Source organism: Sorex fumeus, unplaced genomic scaffold, assembly GCF_029834395.1.
Source record: "Sorex fumeus unplaced genomic scaffold, SorFum_2.1 ptg000037l, whole genome shotgun sequence".
Taxonomy (NCBI): domain Eukaryota; kingdom Metazoa; phylum Chordata; class Mammalia; order Eulipotyphla; family Soricidae; genus Sorex; species Sorex fumeus.
In genome coordinates this window covers 49,161,392-49,186,385 of record NW_026606094.1, presented here as the reverse complement: position 1 = coordinate 49,186,385, position 24,994 = coordinate 49,161,392, and the positions used below count along the sequence as shown (strand labels likewise).

Here is a 24,994-nt window from a genome sequence, read left to right as displayed (position 1 = left end):
GTTAAAGTCATCTACCACAAGCCTACAGCAAGCATCATCCTCAATGGGGAAAAACTAAGGGCCTTCCCTCTAAGATCCAGGAGAAGACAAGGATGCCCACTCTCTCAAGTGCTGTTCAGTATCGTACTGGAAATACTTGCAATAGCAATTAGGCAATAAAAAGATATTAAGGGGATTCAGGTAGGAAAGGAAGAAATCAAGCTCTCACTATTCGCAGATGATATGATACTATACTTAGAGAACCCTAAACCTCTACAAGGAACTCCTAGAAACAATAGGCTTCTATAGTAAAGTTTCAGGCTATAAAATCAATACCCAAAAGTCCATGGCTTTCCTATATACAAATAGTGAGAGAGAAGAAAGTGACATGAAAAAAAATCCCGTTCACAATTGCGCCCCAGAAAATCAAGTACCTGGGAATCAGCTTAACTAAGGAAGTAAAATACCTGTACAAAGAAAACTACAAAGTGCTATTTCAGAAAATAAAACAGGACATGAGAAAATGGAAAGATATACCCTGCTCATGGATCGGGAGAATTAACATTGTCAAAATGGCAATACTCCCCAAAGCATTGTACAAATTCAATGCAATCCCTATAATGATACCCATGACATTCTTCAAAGAAATGGAGCAAACATTCCTGAAATACATATGGAACAATAAGACCCCACGAATAACAAAAGCAATTCTTGGGAAATAGAAAATGGGAGGAGTCAACCTCCCTAACTTCAAACTCTACTATCAAGCAGCAATAATTAAAACGGCATGGTACTTGAACAAAGGCAGAGCTGCAGACCCTTGGAACAGGGTAGAATATACTGACATATTACACCAAACATATGATCATCTAATCTTTGATAAGAGAGCAAAAAATGTGAAGTGGAGCAAAGAAATTCTCTTTTACAAATTGTACTGGCAAAACTGGATGTCTACATGCAAAAAATGGGCTCAGATCTCTGCCTAACACCATATACAAAAGTAAGATCAAAGTGGATTAAAGACCTCAATATCAGACTGGAATCCATAAGGTACATTGAAGACAAGGTTGGCAAAAGCCTCCAAGACATTGAAGCTAACGTTATCTTCAAAGATGACATGCCATTGCCAAACAAGTGAAAGCAGAGATAGACAAATGGGACTACCTTAAACTAAGAAGCTTCTGATCCTCAAAAGAAACAGTGACCAAAATATAAGACAGTCTACAGAATGGGAAAGGCTATTCGCCCAATACCCATCTGACAAAGGGTTGATATCAAGGATATAAAAAATACTGGTTGAACTCCACAAGAAGAAAACATCCAACTCCATAAAAAAAATGGGGCAATGAAATGAATAGAAACTTTCTCAAAGAAGAAATCTGAATGGTTCAAAGGCACATGAGAAAATGCTTCACATCACTAATCATCAGGGAGATGCATATCAAAACAACAATGAGATTTTTTTTTTTTTGTGTTACCATCTTTTTTTTTTTCCCCTTTATTTTATTTTATTTTTTTTAAAGTTGTAGATTTACAATTTTTTGTGCTTTGGTTTCAATTATACAATGATCAGATACCCATCCCTCCACCAGTGCCCATTTTCCACCACCATGGATAATATCCCTCCCACCCCCATCCCCCCATCCCCCCGTCTCTGTGGCAGGGCAATCCCCTGTGTTCTCTCTCTCCTTTTGGGTGTTGTGGTCTGCAAAAGAGGCATTGAGTGGCAAACATGTTCAGTCCATAGTCTACTTTCGACATGCATCTCCCCTCCTGGGAGGATCCTCCAAACATCCTTTATTTGGTGCTCCCTTCTCTATCTGAATAGCCCTTTCCTCTAGGATACCCGGCTGGCCTCCCCCAAAATACTTTTCCCAGCAAGACTCTCATTCATAATAGAAGGAACAACACACAGTTTCACAGACAAACAACAGCTCAAGAACTTCATAGACTCAAAACCATGGTTACAAGAACAACTAAATGGGCTACTTTAAGGCAAGAAAGGCCCCTCAAATACACCCAATTTTAACATAACAATGGGACAAAATCCCATAACAATAATCTCTCTCAATGTCAATGGGCTAAACTCACCAATTAAAAGACATAGAGTGGCAGGATGGATTAGAAAATTGAACCCAACATTCTGCTGCCTGCAAGAAACGCATCTCAATAGTCAAAGCAAACACAGACTCAGAGTCAAAGGCTGGAAAACAATCCTACAGGCAAACAGCTCCCATAAAAAAGCTGGGGTAGCCATCCTTATATCAGACCACATTGATTTCAGAGTGAGGAACAATGAGATTTTTAAAAACATAATATCATCTTACACCATAGAGACTGGCCCACATCCAAAAGAACAAAAGCAACCAGTGCTGGCATGAATGTGGTGAGAAAGGGACTCTCCTTCACTGCTGGTGGGAATGCCGACTGGTTCAGCCCTTTTGGAAAACAGAATGGAGGATTCTCAAAAAATTAGAAATTGAGCTACCATTTGACCCAGCAATACCACTCCTGGGAATATATCCCAGAGAGGCAAAAAAATGTACAGTCAAAGTGACATCTGCAGTCTATGTTCATTGCTGCACTATTCATAATAGCCAAAATCTGGAAAAAAACCAATTGCCTGAGAAAAGATGACTGGTTAGAGAAACTTTGGTACATCTACACAATGGTGTACAATGTAGCTGTTAGAAAAGATGAATTCATGAAATTTATATACAAGTGGTACTACATGAAAAGTATCATGCTAAGTGAAATGAGTCAGAAAGAGAGGAACAGACATAGAAAGATTGCATTCATCTGGGGAATATAAAGTAACAAAATAGGAGACTAACACCCAAGAATGACTGAGGTAAATACCAGGAGGTTCACTCCATGGTTTGGAGGCCAGCCATACATGCTAGGGGAATGGCAGCTCAGATAGAAAAGGGAGCACCATGTAAAGGGTTGGGAGGATCCTCCCAGGATGGCAGATGCATCCTGAATGTAGACTACAGACTGAACATGATTGCCTATCAATGCCTCTTTTGCAAACCACAGCACCCAAAAGGAGAGAGAGAAGAAAAGGGAATGCCCTGCCACAAAGGCAGGGTGGGATGGGGGTTGAGGGGGGTGGGAGGGCTTCTGGGATCATTGGTGGTGGAGAATGGGTACTGGTGGAGGGATGGGTATTTGATCATTGTATAACTGAAACCCAAGCCCCCAAACTTGTAAGTCTACAACTGTACCTCATGGTGTTTCACTAATAAAAATTTTTAAAAAATTAAAAATAATAATAAAATAATTCCATCATCCACCTTCATTTTTCTTTCTTAAAGTTTCATTTTCATCTGTCAAAAGTTTCTGGATCTGAACAGTGGAGGAAAGGTGGTGGGAACATTCCTTTCCTTTCCCTTAGTGAAGCACTAGACATATAATGGTTCGGGAAGGCAAGGAAAGGGTGGATTTCCTGGCATAGCTATCCAGGATGTGGTATTTATAAAATCATGGAGTCATTTCAAAGTTCAAATTAACATTTAAAAAAAACATTAACCTTCCAGGGAAAGGGGATTAAGGGATTTTTCTCAAGTTCATCTCTAGTTTTCCAGGAAAGGTCAGCAGGAGATGGATACATGGCCTGAGGGGACAACTCAGGTGTAAGTGCTTTTGCTTAGTATGCTCTTCAGCAAAGTAACAAGAACCCTGGCTCCCTGACCTCCAGTACTTTGACCTGGGTTTGACCCTTGGCACCCCAAAAGATTCCTTGAGCCCTCCAGGAGTGCTCCCTGAGTCCAGTCAGTAGGAAGCCCTGAGAACAGCTGGGTGTAGCCCAAGAATTTAAAAAGTTGCTTATTTTTGTGGTGCAGCCAATCAATCCAAGGGCCTTATGCATACAAGGCATGAACTCTACTGTGTATTTACTTGCACTCTATCTCTCTTGCTGCCCATGTTTGGTGGTCTATGCTTCCTCCACCCTGGGGGGGACCGATGGTAATGGGTAGGCGAAGGAAGGAATGAAGGCCAGGCTGGAAGGTCAATGAAGTTCTTGGATTGACAGAAATAAAGCACTACTAATAGAAGACAGTGGTTTTGTGGTTTATGTAGGTGAGACAGATTAATTTGCCCTATCCAAATGGCTACTGAGATGTCTGATGTTCTTACCAAAGATAGAATTCAATTTTTTTAAAAAAAGAAAGAGAGACTAGGAACTGTCACTCAGTACCAAAAGAAACAAAAGTCAAGAGAAATAAAACTCCTATCTAGTGTGTCCAGAAAATAAAGTGAGCAGACATGGATTCTGTAAGACATGTCTAATGTGTTCACGGAAATAAACAAGATGAAGACCATAGAGACCTGGAAATTATGTTTTTAAAAATCAAAACCCTAAAGAACATTTTAGAACTGAATTAGCTGAAAATGAAGCCAAGAACTCAACAGATGGTCTTAATATACAGACATGACTGACAAAACTTTTCATTACAGAAGTTGGTGGGTGACCTCCTTCAAACTGATCTCACAAAGAGTTCAGTGTTGAAGTCATGACAGGTGCCAGGACAGGGCACTGGGCAGGGTTTTCTGGTAGCTGCAAAGCTAAATCATTGTTTATGATCTTTTAAGCTTCCCAGTGCTTAGCCACTCACTTTGTTTGACATACTGAGACGACCAGGTTTGATTTGACATATCTGATACTGTTCTGCTCCTGTGAGGTCAGGGGAGACCAAGGGAGACACCGAATGGCTGTAGGAAAGACTGTTCTCTGTAGCCCCATATGAACCCCCTCTGTGACTCACAGAGAAATCAGACTTGAAAAGTCATAGGAGATTGAGGGAGGGACAGGCTAATAAAAACTGGAAGGTCCCTACCCCTAAAAAAAGCGAGACAGGACCACTGTCTCAGGGTGGTTTCCTCTGCCTGTGTTTCCTTAGTTTCTCATCACTCCCCGCAGCCTAATCAATTCTCCATTTAAGATGATAGAAGTAGGATCTTCCTCTTCTTACTGAAAATTCCTGTGTGTTTTTCCTGGGAGAATAATAAAAAGTGGAAATTTGGCCCAAATTCTGACTTGAGTTAGTGATGGAACAGTGGGGTGGACTTTTTTCCATTTCTCCAGTGGTAAAGTTTCTCCTGTATCACATGCTCAGCAGAGTTCAAACATACAATTTAAATTTGAGTGCTGCCTTGCATGTGTGAGAACTGAGTAAGCTCCCTCCGTCCCAGGTCTCCCAGTATGTAGCACTGTCCTCCCGTTCTTCATCAATTTGCTTGAGCGGGTCCAGTAACATCTCCATGGTGAGACTTCTTGTTTGGCATATAGAATACATCACGGGTAGCTTGCCAGGCTTTGCCTTGCGGGCGAGATACTCTTGGTAACTTGCTGGGCTCTCCAAGAGGGGTGGAGGAATTGAACCCTGGTCGGCTGAGTGGGCTGCATGCAAGGCAAAAGCCATGGCTCCAGCAATAATGGGAGCGATTCCCAGTATAATGGGAAGAAAATTGTGGAAAACACAAAAGCACAATTGGATTAAGTCACACTTAAAAAATTGATCATTTAAATTTTTTACTTTATTTTGGAGGCAGGGGACACGGTCCACTGAATGGTGCTCAGGGGCTCTTGTCAGGAGTGATCCTTGGTGAACCTTGAAAGATGAGACGTGGTGCTGGGAATCCAACCAGGATCAGCAGCATGCAGGACAAGGGCTTAATCTCCAGTACTATATCTCTCACTTACAGGTCACTTTTTGTTGTCGTTGTTTTGGGACTACACCTGGCGATGCTCGGGGTTTTACTCCTGGCTCTGCACTTAGGAATTACTTCTGGCAGTGCTCAGGAGGATCATAGAGGATGCTAAGACTGGGAGTGAGGTTGATCATGTGCAAGGCAAGAGTCATACCTGCTGTACTATCACCCTAGCTCCATTACAGGCCTTTACCTGACCTTGTCCTGTGTGCAGTGAAGTAGAAAAGGAAATCACTGTGCATGTATTACCTCAATGTACATCTTTTGCCCTCAAACTGTTTAACTGAATAAAGAGGTTCTTCAATAATAAATATTATAAGAAGGGAAAGCACATGTTCCTAAAAGATAGTTCTGAAATGTCAATAATCAAAATTTAATTATTTTTGTCCTTGGCTCTCCAAAAAAAATGATCTCAAGGAATGTTACTTTTGAGATCATTTCTGCATTCTTTCTCAGGCAAGGTTGTATACTGACCGATTTAGGGTATTAGGATATTTGATGTATTACTGCATCTCAGCCTCTTGTTGTCTTTGTTTTATGTACACTAAAGCTAACAAAATTGCTTGCTTAGAACGGAAAAGCCTGGGTGGAACCTTTGGAAGAGTTACCTGTGGGAGAGGTGAAAAGGAAGTAGCCATGACAAATCAAAATTTTAACATGACATGCGAAAGGGTAAGGTTAAATATAAATTCTTAAGTGTGAAAAATTCAACTATTTGAGAAAGGAAAATACTACGGTATTGTCACATATGGGAGCACCTGGAGCAAAACAGTGTCAGTTCACGGGAAACCAATTTACTTTAACTTCATTTTAAAAATAATCTCACTGATATTGATCTGTGGCCAGAAAACTAATGTCTCACATTTTCCGTTTCTAATTCTCTCACTTTACTTCTTCAACTTTAGTAACAACAGGAAGTTGTTGTGGGTAAGTCCACACCAAAAGTTAGATGCAAAAAGGAAAGAAGAAAACCCTTGAAAAGAAATCCTGACAAGTGAATTTCAAACAATTTTAAGGAATGACTTATAGAGTTGTATAGATAGAAGTACAGAAAATGCAGAAATATAGAAAATATAATGTAAGATTAGGACTGTAAAGGGTGTTGAATAATAGGACAAATATATTTCTGATTCATAAATGGACAAAATTCTATAACATTTTCCATTAAAAAATTGATAGTAACCTACAGTTGTATGTTTCAGGATTATCTTTGCAGACTTTAAAAGTTTTTATACCATCGAAGTGCTGAAATCCCTCCCCTACCTCCGCCCCCGCCTGAAACCTTAATTCTGCAGTATGAATTCAAGGGTTAGTTTTGGGTTTATCTGTTTTCTAGCTTTGTTTCTTTATGGCTCTCCCACATAGAAGTGAGATCATCTGTTTTGATCTTTCTGATGTATTTCCATCTTTTCTTAACTGAGTAGTATTGTGCTTGTATATGTATTTGCATACATATAACACATTATATACACACATCACTATTCACTCAACCATCCCTGAGCATTTGGGTTTTTCCCCTGTAGTACTTATTATATTCATATGAAGTAACTGATTAGGCCTAAATTATTTATGATCTTAAAAATTAAGAGCACCTATCCATTTTCATTCTCTCCTACCATTAAGTCAGTTTGTCAAAAAGAAGACTGACACTTGACCATGTAGAACCTTACACTCAGGTTAAATTTTACTGTCCAGCTCAGCCTCACTTTTTCTGAGTTCTGAGTACGAGATTCTACCAGTTATTTAATAATTTGTCCAAGTAGCCTACAGAGGACCTAAGAAAAAGAACACATGTAACCAACGTCAATGTGGTAAAGATTAAGAGACTTTTACATGAAAAATAGGCCAACCACCATGATTCTATGAGGATGTGAGAAATAGCTGATCACATGTCTTACTTAGGATCACTGAGAAATGACATTGATTTACATTTACAATGCCTTAGAGTATAAAGAGTGATGGTATATAAAACCACCACTGAAAATAGAGAGTTCAGTTACCTCTAAATAGGATCAAAGAGGGGCTGGAGCGATAGCACAGTGGGTAAGGCATTTGCCTTGCATGACAACGAACCCAGGTTCGATTCCCAGAATCCCATATGGTCCCCTGAGCACCGCCAGGAGTAATTTCTGAGTGCAGAGCCAGGAGTAACCCCTGAGCATCTCTGGGTGTGACCCAAAAAGTAATAAATAAATTAAATAAATAAATAGGACCAAAGAGGGCAAGTAGTTTGCTGAAGGGTGTTAGAACATTATATGACTGAAACCTAATCATGAACAAATTTGTAACTGTATATCTCACGGTGATTCCAAAACAACAAAATTATGAAAACATGTGGTACAAAATAGGCAGATGAAAAGACCAGAATCAATTTCAGACATATACCCAAACTTATACTCAAAATTAATATATTGTAGTATAACATACATTAAAAATTAGTATGTATCGGAGATAAAAAAAAATAAGTTAAAAATATTCAGGGCTGGAGAGAGAGCGCGACAAGCCAGAGTACATGTTTTCCCAGCATTAGGCCAGGGTCTCATCTCCTGCATGGTCACTGGAGCATTACTCCAGCAGTGATTCTCGTCTAAGCACAAGACTGGGAGTTGTTTCTGAATATAGTAGTCTACCCCCAAATCCCCCCAAAAGATATGAGTATATAGGAACAACTGGGCAAGCAATTTTAAGTTATTTTCCTACCTCACTCAAAAAACTTCCAAAGTCCTCAAAAATATACACATTGAAACAACATTAGGATCTGCAAAGAATATTAGGGCTAAGGCATATGCCTTGAAGACAACAGACCTAGCTTCCATCCTTCACACCTGAGCATCACCAGATACAGCCTTGAAGGCCTTCAAGCAAGCATCTCCAGGGTGCCCCGGGTATCCCTGATACCAAAGGGCACAAAAACAACACATTCTTTGAGCCCTTTCATTGAATCATGGCTTGGTAGATGAAGAATTGCCAAGGGTCTCTCACTGCTTCCTGAGCACAATTTGGAAGACTAACCCCCACCCAAATGAAACTATAAAACAAAGGAAAACATAAACATGCATTTTAATCTTTCTTTGAGGACAAAACTCAGAAGGTCTAAGGGATTTATTCACATAAATTTGCCTATATGAAAACTAAAACATTTTCAGAAAAAATCATTTGGTAATTCAGAAAAATAGGGAAAGGTATACTTGACTAAAAATGAAGTACAAATTACCCAGTATAAAATATAATCTGATCACTCAAAACAAGTAAAAAAGTCCAGACCAACATAATTATTATAAATTAATAGAGTGATGTGATAGATGGACAATTTATAAGTTTGAGAATTAAAAATTTTGATAAAAGGGAAATAGAAATACTTTCTGAAATGAACAGCAGAATTAAAGGTACATACCGTTAGAAGGCAATTTGGCAATATCTATGAATATTTAAAGACATATTCTTTTACTCAGCAGTTTCACTGCCAGGAATTTACCCTAAAGCTATACCCACACGATATGTCAAGGATATTCAGAGTAGCAACACTTTTAATGGTAAAAATATGTACTCAAAACTCACTAACAGAGGAATGCCAAAATTTCAGATTATCCACATAGAGATCTATTTAATTATTAGAAAAAATAGCAAAGCAAAAAGTCAAGAAGCATGACTTGGAAATTTGAAAATGTTTCAAATATTTTTGACAATATGTCAGTATGTCAAAGGGCAATATGTAAGAAACATGTTTCTTTATAGATAAGGCTACTATTTTTCAGGGGAAATGAGAAGTGAAACAGTTACTTTTGATTTTATAACATTCATTGTTTTACCATGTGCATGCATTATCTTCATATAAAAATACTATCCCCCCTAAAGGATTACTGAATGATATAATCAGTCTCTACACAAAAGTTTTTTTTTTTTAAGCATTGAAGGAGTGCAGATTCAGAGATACTATATAAACTCATGTCAAGGAAAGGGCACTGCTATGCCTAAGACGGCAAGACTGCACGTAACGTACCCTAGCCCTGATAATACAGTCAGCTCATCTTCTTATGACTAACTGTATCTCATTTTTGGAGCATATCACCTTGAAAAAGTTGCACATCCTTAAATGCCTCACCCTTAATTTCCCCCACAGTTCTTTATAAATAACTTAAAAATCACAACACATATCACATTGTAGTAAGCCTATTTATTTGCTGATATACAAGTCTCACCAGAACATGAGCTCCTCTGGGTAGAATCATCGGTTTAGCTGTATTTTTTTTTCTTTATTTTTGGGTGACATCCGGCAGTGCTCAGGAGTTACTCATGGTTCTGGATTCAGGAATTACTCCTGGTGGTGCTTGAGGAACCATATGAAATGCCAGCGATTGGCATTGAAAGGCAAACACCCTACCTGCTGTATTATAGCTCCAGCACTGGTGATTTTTTTTTCCTGCACTGAACAGTGAGAAGCATGGGGGGTGGAGGGGAGTTATTGCTGAATAAATTAATTAATCAGTCAATAAATTAGTGACTATAGAAAAGAGTCATCACTTTCTTAATTTTAGAAAACTACTGAAGTATAAAATGTGCGATTTGGAAACAAGTTATCTCCACATAATGTTTTCTCCTTACCAGTGTCCATTACCATCTTCATTTTTACCCCTTTTTTTTCATCCTTCCCCTTTTCAGGTATAATAGCCTGATAATTGCTTTTAGTAACCAGGAAAAATAATGGTGATTGTGCTCTGGAATATTTAATGGTTACCATAGAGAAAGGGCTGGAGCGATAGCACAGTGGTACGGCGTTTGCCTTGCACACAGTCAACATGGCCGACCTGAGTTCGATTCCTCCGCCCCTCTCGGAGAGCCCAGCAAGCTACCAAGAGTATCTCACCCACACGGCAGAGCCTGGCAAGCTCCCCATGATGTATTCGATATGCCAAACACAGTAACAACAAAAGTCTCCAATGGAGACGTTACTGGGCCCGCTCGAGCAAATCGATGAACAACAGGACAGTAACACAGTGACAGTGACCATAGAGAAAATGAATTGAGCTTTTTTGTAAACCAAGAAGATAAAAACTTTTATACAGCATTTAAGAAATCCTTGAGTTCTCTCATTTGGGGCATATATTCTTGTAAAATGTGAGTACTGAATTGATGGCATGACAGGTTTAAGTTTAGATAAACATTTCTAAAGTGAAAAACAATTCTGTTTAGGAGACCCTCTATATCCATTTGTTCTGTTTAGAGGTACCTAAAAATGTGAAATAGAAGATGGAAAATAGCACCTGACAGCTTTTTTTCATAATGGCTAGGTGCTACTTTCAGCCATAGCACAGCAGTAGGGCGTTTGCCTTGCACGCAGCCAACATGGCCAACCCGAGTTTGATTCCTCAGCCCCTCTCGGAAAGCCCGGCAAGCTACTGAGAGTATCTTGCCCGCACGGCAGAGCCTGGCAAGCTCCCCGTGACGTATTCAATATGCCAAACACAGTAACAACAAAGTCTCCAATGGAGACGTTACTGGGCCCGCTCGAGCAAATCAACGAACAACGGGAGGGCCTTTACCTTTACCTTCTTCATTTAGAAAATTTCTGTAGAAATTTAAAGCTGTACAAAAAAATTCCATCATATACAAAAAATAGATTAAATATGCATATATATGTACACACACAAACACACACAGGCTGGGAGTATAGTTCAGTGGTAGTGTTCTACAGGTATGAGTACGAGTTCAATACCTGCACTCATCTCAGCCCCTTCTCCCAAACTGACATTCCTACTATATCTGGGCACAAACAGGAAATAAGTCAGGCATATCTCTGATGTAATAATGTGCAAAGAAAGAACATAATTTTAAAATGAAATTATAAAAAAAAACATGCTAAATGCATAAAAGTAGGAATCCCAGACCTAGAGCTACTACAGAGCCTTTTAAAAAAGGGGAAGTGACTCTTAATCTGTTGACTAAAAGCATAGCATACGTAGAGGAGTGAATAGAGCAAAATGGATTCCTAGACTGAATAGGAGAACTAATTTAGGAAGTAGGCAACAAAATTATTGCATTAACTTTTGGCTAGGCACTTAGAAGTTGAATTATATTTCATAGTCACTTTTCAAATTCTGTGGAAACTCATTTCCTAGTTTTACAAGAGCAAGTTACCATAAGCTCGGTGACTTAGAACAATACAAGTTAATCCTCTTCTAGTATTAGAGGTTGAAAATTGGAAATTAAGGTATCAGCAAGGCCATATTCCCTCTAGGGTTCTGGAGAAGAAGACTTCCTTTGCCTCTTCTAGCCTTTCTGAGTTTATGGTAGCATAAGTCCAATTTTCTCTCTTACATAGTATTTAACAAATCTCCTTTCTCATAAAAATATAAATACTCAAATCACTTAAAGATCCAGAAAACAGGTCTAAAGATGCTAATTGGCCTAAATGGACACAAATTAATGACAGATCAGCTGTAACCAAGCTCAGTTTTGGAAGGTTTTATTGGGGGGGGGGGGAGGGCAGTGAGGGGGGAAAGGGGAAAGCTCTTACAGGTTATTCTCAGTCAACTTGCCTACAGCTCAAAGTCTAAGGATAGGTTGCTGATCTCTAGGGTTGTTTTTTTTTTTTAGGGTGGGGGGTTGTTTTTTGGGACACACTTGGCAGTGCTCAGCGTTTACTCCTGTTAGTCCTGGCTCTGCACTCAGGAATCACTCCTGGAGGGCTCAGGAGACCATATGGGTTGCAAGGGATTGAACCAAGGTCAGTCACATACTCTATCCATGGCACAATTGTTCTGGCCATGAGTGCGGATCTCTGAACTCAGGTTTCCTGACTCTCAGGGTAGTGATCATGGTATCTTTTCTGAATGACCTGCGTTTTAAACTTTTTTTTTTTTTTTGCTTTTTGGGTCACACCCGGCGATGCTCAGGGGTTACTCCTGGCTCATACACTCAGGAATTGCTCCTGGCGGTGCTTGGGGGACCATATGGGATGCTGGGAATCGAACCTGTGTTGGACATGTTGGCTGTGTGCAAGGCAAACGCCCAACCCGCTGTGCTATCGCTCCAGCCCCTTAAACTTTTTCTTGCTAGATAAAATTCTTCTTACAGACTGTCATGAAATCTGAGGGGTATGCATTTAATTCAGAAGGTAGTAGTGAACATTTAAAAGATATGACAGAAGGCCTCCTTATAACAATGAAATGAAACCCTTTGTATATAATGATTAAGGTTTTCTGCCCAAATTAGATTTGAGTATTTTCATCTTTTGTTGTTTTGTTCTTTGAAATATATTTTCCTTTAAAAAAATCACTGTTAGTTGTGATAATCCTTCACATAAAATATCTACTTTACTTCATGGTGTCAAGTCAGTTCAGTTTGCAGACCAACATTGATGTCAAGTTTAACAAAGAATTTGCTATCGAAAAAGAATAGATCCAAAAAAATAAATCAATAAAGCCTCTTTGAGGTAACTTTTTATCAGTCAGGGCTTTCCAGAGAAACAGAACTTATCTAAAATGAGATAAAGTGTTGACTTATGAATTGTGGATGCTGAGAAATGCTACAGTATATAAGTCAAACAAGCACCATAATCTATTGAGATAAATTCAATCTCAGTAAATTCCAAGTTCCAATAAGTTCCAAGGCCTGAAAACCAGGAAGTTGATGATGTAAATTTCAGTCTGAGGGCATTACAGATGGGTTGTGCCAGCTCAAGTAATGAGGTAGGAAAGAGAAGAGAGTTCCTTCTCTTTTTCATCCTACTCAGGCCCCCAACAGGTTGAATTATGTCCAACCACAATCAATTTTCACTGAGTTAACCTACTCAATACTAATCTTAACCAGGATATCCTCATCAACACTCCCAGAAAGATTTACAGATATCAATTTGATACATAAATTGATTGAGCCAGTTACCTTGACACATAAAATTAACTATTTGCTCTTTAAGGTTTTAAATTTTTTGGTTTTGTTGTTGTTGTTGTTGCTTTTTTTTTTTTAAGGTCATACCTAGCAGTGCTCACTGGCACATCCTGCCCATACTCAGAGGATCATATGGGATGCCAGGGATGGAACTTGAGCGGACCATATGCAAGGCAAATGCCCCTGCCCAATGTATGCTCAGACCCCAAGGTTTTAAATTAAGTGCTTGAAGGTGTGAAACCTGTGTGCCCCTCAAATTCGATCTCTTGGTCTATTTGGAATCAGATTAGGTAACAATATGTGTCTGCATACCTAAGAAGGGGTGGCTTAGCACTGCTTAGATACCTGCATCCCCCTCCCCCACAAATTTAAAGCTTTTGCTCTCTCATTCAATTACTTTCACACTAGTAGAACTTGAAGTTCTAGACAGTAAAGGCTGCTGGTTGAGAAGATATGCTACCATTTTTGTGTCACTCCCTTGGCTATGTAACTGATACATATATATCACTGAGGGTTGAACCTCACCTCCAGCAAACCAGGGGAGAATCTTCTGCTTCACTGTTACAAAAAAGTGGTAGAAAACACTCTGTTCCCTTCTGTTCCCTTTATCACAGTATGATTCAAAACCTCCATCACTTTGACCAGACAAAATGACATCAGTTTGGGGTTAAAAAACTCCCAGCTGACTCAATGTTTTAAGTACTGAAAACTGCACTTACATCTTTGTAGGGTCCTGAAAAGGAAACATGTCTGTAGAGAAGAAAGTTTAGAATTGAGCCAGCATGTACTGGTGCCAATGAGGAAAGAAAGGAAGAAAAAAAAAAAGGCATGAAATAAGAAAGAGTAATAGGGGAAGGTTAAGAGAAATTCAAAGGCAAAAATAAGGATAAATTTACCCAACAAATTTGTAAAAATTACTATTTTTAAATAAAATATGCTCAGTCATACCTAGCAGCTACCTCCATTATCAAATATAATTAAAGCTTGTATTATGATTAATAATTATGTAAATACAATAGTCATGAATCAGTAATTTAAAACCTCAAAAATTTGAATATTTTTAAAAATATCGAAGCATCAAAATTGGTGCTCTTCCACCACATATTCACCAGAGAACAGCATGAATACGATATTCTTGTACAGAACCAAAGTTGAATCATTATTTTTTCTTCAATACTTAGTAGTTTCTAAATTTCAAAACCAATGAAAAGTTAAATTCAAATGAAACGCCACCAAAAGACTCAAGAGCAGAAGTTTCCAAATTTATTTGACCTATTGTCCCCTTCTCAGTGAGAGAGCGAGCGAGCGAGTGAAAGAAACAATACACAAAATCTAGAGGGGAGAGAGACAGACAGAGAGAGAGAGAGAGAGAGAGAGTGTGTGTGGAGAAAGAGAGAGTGTGTGTGTGGAGAGAGAGAGAGTGTGTGTGGAGAGAGAGAGAGAGAGAGAGAGAGAGAGAGAGAGAGAGAGAGAGAATACAAAAAATCTAGTACGCTCACCCCTGGAAATGTACTTTCTTTAAGTTAACAAACAAGAAGGTCTCCCTTCCCATCACTGCACCAAAGGATACTACCTTCCATTATTCTAGCATCACCTTCCAGGACCCACTTTGGGAAACACCATGCTATAGTTACAAAAATAGAAAACAATGCATTTTAAAGTGAGTTCTAAAAAAAAATATTTAAAGCTGATAAAAGTCAATACCTGATTAGTTAAGACTAATACTTGGTATTCATTTTAGTTTTATAGATGGTACATCCTGTAGTTCTCCAAATAAGTCAGTAATAACCTTTGATGAGAAAATCATTAGAAAACCATTCAAAGAGTCAAAAATTCATACTGATTCTAAAAAATGGCTAATTATTGCAAAGTAAGCAACTGTACTCAATTTTACTGTGCAAAAGCATTATATACGCCAAGAAAGTATACAAATACTCTGGGCAAATTTTCAGTCTTGGAAAAATGGAAATATAACAAAATGAGAAACACTGCATAAATAAATAGCAGGGATTTTTGCAGAAGAAATGATATGACATGAAGATAGCCTGAAGACATTTAGAGTGGTTAAATTTCTAGTCACTAACACTAAACTCACAAACACTCAAATTCATGGAAAAACAAAGTTCACATCTATATTTTACTATTACTCACACATCTAAAGAATACCAATGGTGTTGGGTTCAGTCAACTTTAGTTGCAAAAGTGTTAATCAGTATTAAAATAATTTCTATTTTTTCAATGTATATATGGTTAGATATTTAGTAAAATATGTTGGAGGTAGAGCTCTTCTGGTTATTTATTTTGCCACACCTGGCTGTGTTCAGGGCTTACTCCCGGTTCTGCACAAAGCAATCATTCCTGGCAGGGCTCAGGGGACGTTAAAAGGTGCTGGGATCAAGGTAAATGCCCTACCTGCTGTACTAACAGGGGACCTAGACCCCTGTTTAGCAAAAACATACATTTAGCAGTATTACAACTTCTCTAGAACTATGTCTGGAAAACTTAAAATAGATAGTAAGTCTGTAGGTATTTAGGTGAATCATCTCCAATTCATTATCATTAGTAGCACAACTAAATACAATTAAAACAAGATGTCTGAATAAGATGGAAAGAAAAATCATGCATCCCTGCTGTACTATCTGACCCTACACATTTATGAATAGAGCAATATGAAGTGACACCTCCTCAGCTTTCTTTTAAAGCAGCTAAATATGACTAGTATATTCACATGTTAATACCCAATAAGAGAGGGACATACTGGGTAGCAATATTGTCTCAATACTGAAAATTAAGGGACAAGCTAGATTCAAGGGTTTTTGTAACTGTTTACCCAGGAAGAAGTAGGTTTAAGTTTTATTCATATTCTGAAAGCCCTAGATTTACTATTAGTGGACCTAAAATCTGGATCATATTTGTGTGAAAACAAATTTTTGGCCCAAAGATTGTATTTTAATGAACCTTCATATGTACCTAAAGCATGGGAAAGCAAAGATAAAAACATAATTGGAGTAAAGAACTTCATAAATAAAAATGTTTTAAGTATACAGAATGTCACTCATATCTCAGTTTAGCTTACCTCCTCACGGGCATCTTAATCTCTTCCAGAAATCTGCTCGATCAAATCACCTTTTCTAATATTATACTTTAATTCATTTATTTATTTGTAAATTGTACAGTTGTAAAATTAAGGATCTATAAAGAACAGGGATTTTGAATGTCTTGCTCACCACTGTATTACCAGTAGATGCCAGATTTTTTTCATTTTCATTTCATCATCCTGTTATTCGTCGATTGCCTCGAGCAGGCCCCAGTAACGTCTCTTTCATCCTAGCCCTGAGATTATATTCAAGGCTCTTTAGGAGAATGAGACCCATCATTGTTACTGGTATTTGGCATATTTGGTACGACACGGGGAGTTTGCCAGACTCTGCCCTGTAGATGCCAGATACCATTATATATTGAATTAGTTTCTTGGTGGACATGACAATCTACCTCCCTCTCTCCACTACACATACAAACACACACACCTGAGTGCACACACACACACCCCAAATCTGTAACATAGGTGTTTGTAATTTCTTGAAGATTCAAAATCAGAGATGAAATATTTCACTGCTTAAAAATAAATTATATATATATGGATCAGTGAAAATTATTTAAGCCTAATCAAAATGAAGAAAAGTGATAAAAAAATGAACACTCTTGGTAAAACCACTCAAATCTATTTATAAAAGACAATGTTTCACCTAAAATTTTTTAACAGTTGAAAAAATAATCAGATAAAACAACTTTAAACATGGTAATTTATTTTATGCAGTTAAAAAAATCCATCATTTAATAAAATGTTCAAAAGGCACTTTAAAAAACATTTGAAAATACATTTTTTCTGACTTATTGGTGATCACTTAAGATAAGCAAGTCACCAAACATTTTTAAAACACTCATACTATACCTTATATAAATTTTAAATTCCCAAACATTCACTGTGCAATATAACACACTGCTTAGCAGTAAAATTAGTTTCCCTCTAATAATATTCTATGAATTATTAATTTGCAGGTCTCTGCAAAGTTATTTAAACTTAAATGAAAACTAGAGAGGTGAAGGAGTTGAAATAGAGGCACTATTAAACTCTAAAACTAATTTTATAGTTTATTTCTCTAAAGAGAATTTCTATTTTTTTATTCTAACCTTATTAAAATTTCTATTTCAACTCTGATATAGAAAATGTCATTTGTTTTTAATCCATTGAAATTACATTTAACATAAAATAAACCACAGGTTGTCACCAGATTTAAATATATTTCTTTCAAGTCTATTCTAAAGAAAAATTAGCCAAATGAGGTGTATCTGAGGGCTTGGAGATGGGGTGTTGGGTTGTTTATAAAGAGAATAATTATGTATTAGGTGGATGGGGTAATTTGTGGAATACAAATACTTTGATTTTCCTTCATTCAACAACTATCTAAAATTAGCTTAAAACGACAGATTAAGTAGGGCAAACATCCTGACAACTAGCAAGCATTATTCTTAATTTACTACTTTCAATTTCAAAGAAAAAATCAAAGTGAAAATAAAAATGTAACAGGTATAAAATAATCTGTAAGTGAAACAAATTCTATTTATTGATAACATCCAAATTAACCTTTAGAAAGCAGTCTTAAGAATAGCTAAAAAATTGAAATTATCAGGGAAATAAAGAAGGGAAATAAATACAAAGAAGCAAAAATGTTATCAAAGAATAATCAAAAAGAAAATTTAAATAAGGAATGAAAAGTCAGAAAACAAAATCACTGAGAAATTTTAAGCTTCAATCTGGTACTAATATAATTTGATAGAATCAAGGAAGTAAAAAATACTCAAGAAACACTTATAAAAATAGCCAGTTAGCAAATTTCATGCTGATTCAATTATCATAATTAAAAATATTTATAAATGGTGATTTATTTTCATATGTACTTAATGCAACATACTCCTCTGAAACTTAATATTTTAAAAAAAATATTGAACTTTGTGTCAAAAGTCCACTTTGTATTGACTTCTGAATACAATTTTATGTATTCAACTCAAAAATTGAACTTTATGAATCTTCCCTTAAAAACACAAGTATACTGCTAATGGAGAACATGACAGCAAAAGCCTTTAGTTTTCAGACCACAGTAAAGTCATTTATCCCAATGACTAAGATCTTATTTTAAAAGACAGTAAGTCTGTATCATCATAAAATCTGATTTTATATGCTCTATAAATATTTGAAGAAATTTCTGCTTTATTACATTATATAGAACAGTCAAATGAATTATGAAAATGATGAAACTTCAGTAGAGTGAATTAGCAGAAAACATTCTGTATATTACAAAATAGCATTTTGTTATCTCTTAAAATTTGTTTTGACTAACAACTGTGGTCAATTCTGATGTAATTCGTTTACGTATCATTTTAATGAATTAGTATTACTAGAATGTAAAAGAATCTTCCTGACCTAATGTGAAATCAATGACTAAATTTTGAGAAAAAAATTTCTGTTAACCCTAGCCACTCTGAAAAGCTAAAGAAGTTTGAAAAAAAATGATCCACTGACCTTCTAGGTGATCTTTAAAGTCTTTTTACATTAATATAGAATGATGTTGCACTATACTAATTTAAAAAATGCTTTCTCTAAATCTTTGATGGGGCAGTAATTCTCAAGTTTCAAGAACTTTCGGCAAGAGAATCATCTGGATCTCAGGGCAATTTTCAAACTAGCTAGTAACAATACATCATATTCCTTTGCCACCACCAGAATCAGATTTTGGGGGACCGCAGTTTTTAAATCTTCATTTTAACATGCTCCCAGCAAGAGTGTAAGAACCACAATTGAGAACCACTGTAACAATTTGGCTGAATAACATGACTGGTACTGGCCAAGGAAATAAATGATACTTATCACATAAATCAACACAGAAGTAATGCTAAATGACTAACCTCAAAACTGACACAAAGAATATAAAGGTTGTGAATAAAAACCCTAGCTATGTTACTTAACAGCTCTGTCACAGTGAAAAGTTAGTTTAAGTCTCTGTGCCTCAATTTTCCCATCTATAACATGGGCACAACACCCAATTTGTAAGGATTAACACTAATGTCCACAGAATAAGCAGAGTTCCTGGCAAACAAGAAGTAGGCACTAGATAAAAACTAGCTAGTATCAGTTAGTTAAGAAATAGTACCTTCAAAATGATTTTATTAAAGTAGATTTTTCATTCATTTTAATCAATATTTACACTCCAAGGTAACAGAATAATGACAAAACCTTACAGTTATTGCTCCATCATTTGGGTCAGTGTTCTAAAAGCTGTATATATATACACATATACATATACATATATATTTTTTAAACTCATTTCATCCTTCTAATAGTCCTGTGAGGTAGGTAGTATTATTATTCCTAATATACAGATGAGGAAATTGAGGCACTGAGAGATAAGTAAATTGCTCAAGGTCACAAAACTAGTTAAGAGATAAAGCAAGAATTTAAACCCAAGTATCCTAGCTCCAGAGTCTGGGACTCATCACAATGCTAATCTCTTCTGAATCAACTCTTAAGTTTTTTTTTCAACATTTGTGGCAAATGCATTTACAGTACAAAAAAAGCAGTAATAAATATACAGCGACTGCCCATAAATTAATATCCACACCAAGATGAAGAGCTATTTATAGAATGTCATGTAATTTTGGCTGGTTAACACCAAGAAAATAATGAAAAAAACATTTAACAGATTAAAAACTGGTGTCGGCTCTCACTATGTGGAATCTACAACTAGCCACTAAATGAACTACATTTCAAATATACCATCCAAAGAGGTCATGGTTTTGACATGAACTAGCACAATAAACAGAAGCTACTTAAGTTGCAAGGTCAGTGGAGTAACAGGCATCTTACATATGATGAACATAGAGAAATGTAAGTCAATTGTAACAAAAAATAATCTTGTAATTATAAAGTATTCTTAGATAACTGAGCAAATACAGCCAAGATAGCAAAAAGTTTTAATTTTCTTTTCTTCTAGAAATTCTTTAAATTGAGAGTCATTAAAATCAAACATTTACAAAAATGATTTTGGTGACAATTTGGAAGGGGCATTCTGCTTGACCAGAATTACTCACTGGCAAAACAATGAACCACAAATTGCAAGTCAGCATCACAGTTCTGGGTATTATTAATAAATTAAATATTTGGTACTTCAATATCTGACATATTTCAGTTTCTGTAAGCTCTAAAGTATATTTTAATGTTTTTAATTAACTCCGGTCAACATATTGCAGTCAAATTATTTTGTTAGAGTAACAGCCACCTCACATTGTAAAAATGAATTTCAAAACAGTTTTAAACAAGTTATGAAAGGCACAAACATGTTCTCATCTATCTGGGTGAGAATTGAAAGGAACTGTAATTATGTAGCTGGAAGAAGTCTTAAATAACCAATTATAAATGTCAGTAATTCCTGAGAGTGGCACTGCAATGTTACTAAAAGCATCTCCAGGCCACAGAGCTAGCTCATGAACTGAGCGCATGCAAAGCATGTGGGATGCCAGATTCAATCCCGGGCACTGCATGGTCCCCAGAGCACCACCAGAAGCCACCTCCAAGTACCAGCAGGGAGTAGGCTCTGAGCACCGCTGTGTGTGGCCCCCAAACAAGCAAATAGAAAAAGAAAAGCATGCTCCCAAAGCTAAGTTTACTATTACCCAAATGCAAAAATGGGTAAATTTGGGAACAGAAGATTTTAAAATGCATGTTTATAGAACACTATTGATGCTCTGAGTAAACAGTTGAGAATAATATTAAAGAGTGGCTAAACATATTTAGAAAAGAGACAAGAGGGACTTGGCAAAAGATACTAATTAGAACCAAGTATATAATACAGTCAAGGCAGCCCACAATAATTTTCAAATGTGTTTTTTTAATTAACTTGAGGATAAGTGCCATTCTTATTTTACCTTCTTTTGAAAGGAATACTGCCAATTATAGTCAGCAAAGTTTTCATTACAAAAAACTGTGTGTGAGTATGTGTGTGAGTAGTTCACTTATATCATACTGAAATATTAACTCATATTTTGAGTTTCTAAGTAACACTGAGCAACAGCATTTCCTTCTAAATTTTAAGGCAGATCCATTTAGCATCATGTATGTGTTACTAATATGGTGCAGTGTAGATTTAGCCAATTTGAATGTTTCAGTTTCTCAATGAAAATAACACATGTGGTCAGAAGAGGCAACAAACTCTTTTCCAGTTCCTCTGTGTGACCATCATTTTAAAAAGACAAGTTATATACATATAAACGTGTGTGTATAAACAATATGAAAACACATTTTATCAGACTTCACAGCTTACTTAAAGCTTCAGTTTACAGTCATTCATATGCAAGATGTGTAATATAGAATCTTCGATTACAAGGAATTCCTCACTGGGATTCCAGTGTTCAACAAGTTATTCAGCACAATGCCAAGAATTTTACCATAGTTCATTTATGTTTTTCCCACTTTTACTTTTAGATTTTCATTTTTTTACATCTGACACAGTATCCTTTACATTACTCTCAGGTAAGGCGGGTTGATATCTGTATAAATAACCATATGGACGAAGATGATATATGAGGTATTCTAACTCATACATAGTTGTAGAATCCACATAGTGAAAAGAAACTGCAAGATCAGAACAGCAACCAGGACCCTTAAAAAAAAATAGTGAAAACAGCTATTACTAGTGAACAGTTCTTAACACATAATAGTCACATACTAATAAACAATTTTTAACAGAATTCAAGCATTAAAGCTTGTAAGATAAAATGGAGGCACCAAATTTATTAGATATGTCAAAGGAAGAAACTAAATACTTTTTAAACTTTTATTAGTGAGACATCATGAGGTACAGTTGTAGACTTACAAATTTTTGTGCTTGGGTTTCAATTGTACAATGATCAAATACCCATCCCTCCAACAATGCCCATTTCCCACCACCACCGATCCCAGTATCCCTCCCACCCCCCCATCCCCCCTATCCCACCCTGCCTCTGTGGCAGGGCATTCCCTTTTGTTCTCTCTCTTATTGGGTGGTGTGGTTTGCCAAAGAAGCAATCTTACACTTTACACTTTAACTCAAACACCAACATAGAATATATTAGGAAGGAAATGTTGCAAATTTAACCCGAGTTTGAATTAAAATCTTGCCCACTTGTATGTGGAATTACTTGATATATAACATTAATGTTGAGAAATTTTAATGTTACATGAAAAAGGCAGTAATTCCATGTATTTTAAAACATACAAAGTATTTTATATTTATATTATTTGTAGATACAAGATGTACAAAATATCAAAAAATGCATGGTAATGATAAATAATAAATTTGAGATTAGTGGTTAACTGTGGAAGGATGGTAAGAAAACTGAACTGGGGAAGGCATATGAGTCTCAGCAATAGCTATACCTTTTTCTTTAAAAAATATCTAAAATAAATGAGTAAAAGCTTTGTATTTGGTAAAACTGGTTGCTGGGTACAAAATATTCTTTTCAACTACTAACTACATTTGAAATATTTAAGGTAAGGTAAAGGTAAAGGCCCTCCCGTTGATCGTCGATTTGCTCGAGCGGGCCCAGTAACGTCTCCATTGGAGACTTTGTTGTTACTGTGTTTGGCATATCGAATACTCTCGGTAGCTTGCCGGGCTCTCCGAGAGGGGCGGAGGAATCGAACTCGGGTTGGCCATGTTGGCCGCTTGTAAGGCGAATGCCCTACCCGCTGTGCTATCGCTCCAGCCCGTCATTGAAATATTTAAGAAGAAAATAATGTACTTCAGATATAACTCTTAGGAACATAAGATAAAGTGGGAAATGAGAACAAATTTTATTAAAATTTGAATGTAACAGCCATCTATATACAATGAAAGTCCAACTGAATGACAGGTAGAAAAGATTTTATAAATGAGAAAACTAGAGCTCAGGAGTCCAATTTAACCATAAAGCATTCAGATACTTGTGTGAGGACAAAGTACGAACTTCTACTTTTCTGAAACACCTCTAAGTCTTTTAAGGTATTGTTTCTGAAAATGCAAAGATCTTCACATTGCCTGCCTTATAATTTAACTCCACCTTCTGTTCTAAAGTTACTCCTTAGAAACGTCTTCCTTAACTGTAAGAACTATTGGCTTTTCAACCAAAGGTGTAAAAAACTTTGAAAATTATAGCTTTATTCTGTATCTATGCCCTCTCATGATTATTTTAAAGCCACATCCTAAAAGCATACTGTCATTTGAATAATCTATTCATTTATTTGTCTCCTCATTCAGAATAATCTATTCATTTATTTGTCTCCTCACTTAGAATGCAACGTTCATTGAACTGGACTTTAGGCTATATTTACTGCTATATAAATATATGCTGGTTTATTTACTGAGTGACTCTTGCTGACATTCCTGTCCTTGTCTTTGTTATACAGCTACTTTATAAAACCACTAAGGGAGATTTTTAGTAATTGGCACTATAGAAACATACACATTTAAAAAAAAGAGCAAATCAAAGTCATTTCAAGTATTTTACAACATTAAGAAAAAATTCTCAACTTACCTCTACAGGAGGATAAAAGTTGTAATTCCAGTACCAAAAGGTTCTAGGCAGATAACCCTTGATTAAGTGGTGTTCTGGTACAAAGGGATGAAAAGTTTCTTTTCCAGTGGTATCTCTGGAATCTCCTGCTTCTACATTTATAATTTCCATGCATTTCCCCAGTGCTAAATCTTCAATGGAGGAACTATGTGTGCATTTCTCTGTCTTAAATGCACTTACAAATCTTTTCAAGGCTTCTTTGCTCAGTACATATCCTGCTCCTCCACTCATATAGCCCTGCTTTACAAAGGGTTTAAATCTTCTCCCAAAGTAAATGGGTTGTTCAGGACTGTATTTTGAGAGAAGCCATCTCAAATTGTCTAGTACAACGTATGTATCATCATCTGCTTTCATAAACCAATCAGCATCTTCTAAATGATGATCGTGAACATACTGAAAAGCTTTAATTGTTTTCCAATATAGTTGATCTCTGCCTTCTTTGGTTTTTAATCCCACAGCAGGAAAGTCTTTATTTTCTTCTGAACTCATAAACAATACTTTATTACAACGCTGGGCCCAAGTAGCTTTGACATGCTTGGCCTTTTTCTCTAAATTTTGAGGTCCTGTCATAACCCAGCAAAGAATTTTAACCTTCTGATAGAGGTGCTCAGCAACAACTGTGTTTTCATCTATGAAACAAACAAATGGAAAGTTAAATTTGCAAATATGTACAGAGCCAATTAACAAAGGCATTTTCTTAAACAATTTCAAGGACACTTTTCCCTGGTGCCTTCCTTCCTTCCCCACACTTCTGGCCACTTTCCTGTAA

The 24,994-nt window shown here is 36.6% G+C and overlaps 1 protein-coding gene across 3 annotated transcripts in view; it reads right to left on the bottom strand.

Moving 5' to 3' along the window:
• Positions 1 to 17,359: 17,359 nt before the first annotated feature.
• Positions 17,360 to 24,994, bottom strand: part of C1GALT1 (core 1 synthase, glycoprotein-N-acetylgalactosamine 3-beta-galactosyltransferase 1) — a 32,304-nt gene continuing 24,669 nt past the window's right edge. For all 3 annotated transcript variants that reach the window (XM_056118514.1, XM_056118513.1, XM_056118512.1), the window contains 2 exons: positions 24,187 to 24,854; positions 17,360 to 22,295 (listed from right to left, as the gene is read on the bottom strand). In XM_056118514.1, the coding sequence (XP_055974489.1) occupies positions 22,122 to 22,295; positions 24,187 to 24,854 (842 nt within the window). In that variant the 3' untranslated portion in view covers positions 17,360 to 22,121. The remainder of the gene's footprint in view (positions 22,296 to 24,186; positions 24,855 to 24,994) is intronic.